At 35.3% G+C, this 3,759-nt stretch overlaps 1 protein-coding gene across 1 annotated transcript; it reads right to left on the reverse strand.

Annotated features, from left to right (window-relative positions):
* Window positions 1–969: 969 nt before the first annotated feature.
* On the reverse strand, window positions 970–3,530 carry LOC114841636. Its single transcript, XM_029126696.1, has 3 exons — window positions 3,394–3,530; window positions 3,128–3,327; window positions 970–1,823 (listed from the first exon to the last, which is right to left on the reverse strand). Exons 1-3 carry the CDS (start codon window positions 3,528–3,530, stop codon window positions 970–972), a joined length of 1,191 nt encoding a protein of 396 aa, XP_028982529.1.
* Between the last annotated feature and the right edge of the window lie 229 nt (window positions 3,531–3,759).

Raw genomic sequence — 3,759 nt, forward strand, 5'->3', positions numbered from 1 at the left:
ACTCCTTTGCTGCAAAAAATATTGATTTCGTCTGTAATTTTTCAAACTTCTCGAAAATGAAGACATTTCCCATGTATTTATTGATTTGGCTAGAAAAAAGTCTAAGAGAAAGTTTTACATTTTCATTTCTTCTTTTTTAGTGTTTGGAATTATTCCTAACTTTAATATTAAAGGATGCTACAGTTCTCGAAAAAATTGCTTTTCATTCGAAAATAATTTCTTTTGAAATATCGCCAAATCTAGGAAAAATCGAGTAAATTTTATAATGACCTTTTTCGTAGATCTCACACCGATCTACAAAAAATATGCAGACTAGATTTTTTTTCTTAGATTTCGGGACATTCTGGCAAAAGAAAAATTGGGAGAAACCAAATTTCCTTTTTCTCACTTCCGCAAATCTCCATTGATTTGAGTACCGAGAATAAAAATACAGTATGATTAGGAAGTTTTTCGAACTATTCGAAAAGAAAATTCCTTCTGCAAAACAAAAGGGTACGACCCAAAATTCGTCATTGAAACTTGCTCTTCGACTGTTTCTTAGAAAAATTTAATGGATGATTGATTAATTGAAACATACTTTTAAAAAAATGGACATTTTCTCGAAAAGTTAGGAAAATTTTCAACGAAATCTATATTTGTCATTTTTTGTAGCTAAAAGTTCCTCCTGATTACAATCGAAAAAAAAATTCTCTCGAAAAAAAATAACTCTCATATCTCCGTCAAAATCCCATAAATTTCAATATGACATCCTTAAAAAAAGCTCTATTTTCCTATCTCTTTTCTATTTTTCATGACCTCTGTACTGCTCGTGTCGAAGCCATCAGAGCTGGGAAAACGGCAGACACCCAGAATGACTCTGCTCGTTGTAATAGTGTTTTGGTTAGTTGCGAGTCAAAAAATTCATCTATAATAGTAACTTGATTGACTTCAGGAAATTTTGGGTTGGCTACACAAAATTTTGCCTTCTGTTTACCAGAAAAAAAGCATCTGCAGTTGCATCTGTGCTTTGAATTTTCGGTGTATCTCTCCGTTGCAGTAATAATTGGAAACAGTTTCACTTTTCGATGGACACTTGACTTCTATCACTGATGTCCTCGTTACGCCGTCAGGAGAAGCTCCGAACCATGGGTATGTTGGTGACAACAGCAAACCAGTTCTCAAAATTTTCTCATCGATGAGGTCTTCAACCGCCTCGATTACTTGACCTTCCAAGTGTCTTCCCCTTGCCATGGCAAAAGTATCGATTATTGTTGCCCCCATGATGCTTTTGAAGAGGGATCCTCCTATCGTACGACAATGAGCACTCTGATCGATAATTGATGTAGTGATACGACCGTAGCGTGTCTCATACCACAATGGAGATTCACTCTGGTCTTTAATGACGTTGGCAATGTGTTGACAGTCTTCATAAGTGTAACTATTCTTACAAAATTCATAAAAGTCCTGGCTGTTGCTCCTATCACCATCGTAGCTCCATCCCAAGTAATGCATGGAGGTTTTCTCCCATGAATCTCGTTCCTTGAAGAACTGGACAAGATGATTATCTTGTTTCTCATCAATGCCTCGCCTCAATACTTTTTCCAAAAATTCCGTGGAAGATGGCCCTATGATGCTTCCACTGGTTGAAGGCTGGGGAGTTTTATTCCCTAGACGGGTTGTCCTCTTACATTCCTGAGCGATTGCATCGAGTGTCATATATTTTGTGTTTGAGCCGACTGAAGACAATCGAGATTTTCTCCAGTAGCATTCCACTTCCGTCGGAGACTCTTCTTCTGACCTTCGATGCAACCAAGTGACGAATGCATTTGCGTGTTTACATCCCCCTGGAAAGGAGAAATATTCATAATTATCACCCCCTCCGATTTTCGAAAGACATTGATATCAATTTGATGATGTTGAATGATCGAACCTTGGCACACAGAGGAACATTTGATATGAAAATCTACTGAATTCAACTCTCCATCATTGTCCAGTATATTCGACGCTCGCATATGCATTCTTTTCATGAGGATTTGCAATAACAAATTTTTCTATAGCAAATAATAAATATTCGATTTTTATATATGATATGTATCTCCTACAGAGATTTTCTCTTCAATCTAATATCTCAGATTTTCCAATTTTTTAAAGTGGATTTTTCTGATCGAAAGAGCAATACACTGTTAGAAAATTTCTCCTGAAATTTCAAGAAAGAGAGCTTGTTATTTGTAACAATCTGTTTTCCGTGTGAAGATTCAATGTATTATGATGATGAAAATTTTTGTATATTTTGAAAATTTAGACAATATTCTTCTTCAATTTTCAGTTGAGTTTAGAGTTTTAAGATGTCACTGAAATTTCAATCATAATTTAACACCAAAATTCCAATCATGCTGAATTTCCAACCCGAATGAGGGATTTCATAAACGATTTGATCTGAAATTAAATTCAAATTAGCAACAATGGAAATTCAAATATAAATATTTCTTAATTTCCAGGAAATTTCTAACAGTGTAGTGAAAACGAACGATCCGAGCTGAACTATTACGCAAAATGTCTCACTGGAAAAAGTTATACATAAATGTCATTGTTCTATAAGATTATCACTACTGGACATTTACGAATCTTCCAAAAATGAATAGCGTATGTGATATGTAAATTTCATGTGAATTGAGTAGATGACAGATGGAGCTTAACAACTCTGTTACGAAGAAGAAAAAATGTAATTCTATGTGGACACCTAAAAGTAATTTCCAGAAGAATGAAATTCGATTCAATTCGATTAAAAAAATCATTGAATTTCAGATTTCATGAGCAATTCAAAGTCCTCATTCTCGGGGGACAGAGAGACAGACATTGCCCCATGAATTTCAATTTGCAGTTGATATATAAAAATGCAACTTGGAATTGCGCTTCATAGCAAAAAAGAAAGTTAATCCAGGGAGGTTTCCACCTGACGTTCTCTGATTTGCACTGAAATTTATAGAATAACTGGACTAAAGTTTACAGCTTCGATTGTCATTCTCCAATGAAATTTTGAGTTCTCAACAACATAAGTTCTCGATATTCCAGAGCTATTATGATGTGATAGAAATTTACAAGAGATTTACAATAAATTTAAGCCAAGAAGTTTTTCAATATACTGTACCTTTCGAAGCAGCACAGTCGTGACATTTTGCTTCTAGAATTTTCAAATTGTTTTCATCAATTATTACACTAACAGCATAACCTTTATCTCGAATTTTGTGCTCGTGACACATTTTTGCTTTCACAGTACAAATTCCATCATCGGTCCGATGGATTTGGGCCCAACCCACGGCTTCATCACCATAATTAGCCCGTGTTGCTCTAAATTAATATCATCAAAATTAATTCATATAGTCCTTATAATTTCAATTGATTAGTAAAACTTACCTGCTCGCTTTGACACCACGAGTTTCGACACTTTTGCACAAACTCAAACGCATAAAATCCTCGAGCATTTCATAATCCAGAGTTGGCAAATTGCCAGTGGACAGCTTTTCAAAACCTTTCTCCGGAACTAACTTCATTTTTTTAACTTTCTCATTTATTTTCCGAGTATTTTCCTACCACTTTGGAAAATCCAGGCGAACATAACACCCTCGATTTGTATGGGTGGAAAGTCCCGCACTTTGAGGAACCAGAATAGATGAATAGCGCTCCCAGCGGCGGCAAGGGGAACTAGAATCTGGTGAGTTGACGTCATGACCCCAAAAAAGCGTTTAAAAATTGATGCAATTTTAATCACTTATTACAAAA

Source organism: Diachasma alloeum, unplaced genomic scaffold, assembly GCF_001412515.2.
Source record: "Diachasma alloeum isolate Michigan unplaced genomic scaffold, Dall2.0 Dall_scaffold_01646, whole genome shotgun sequence".
Classification (NCBI taxonomy): Eukaryota; Metazoa; Arthropoda; class Insecta; order Hymenoptera; family Braconidae; genus Diachasma; species Diachasma alloeum.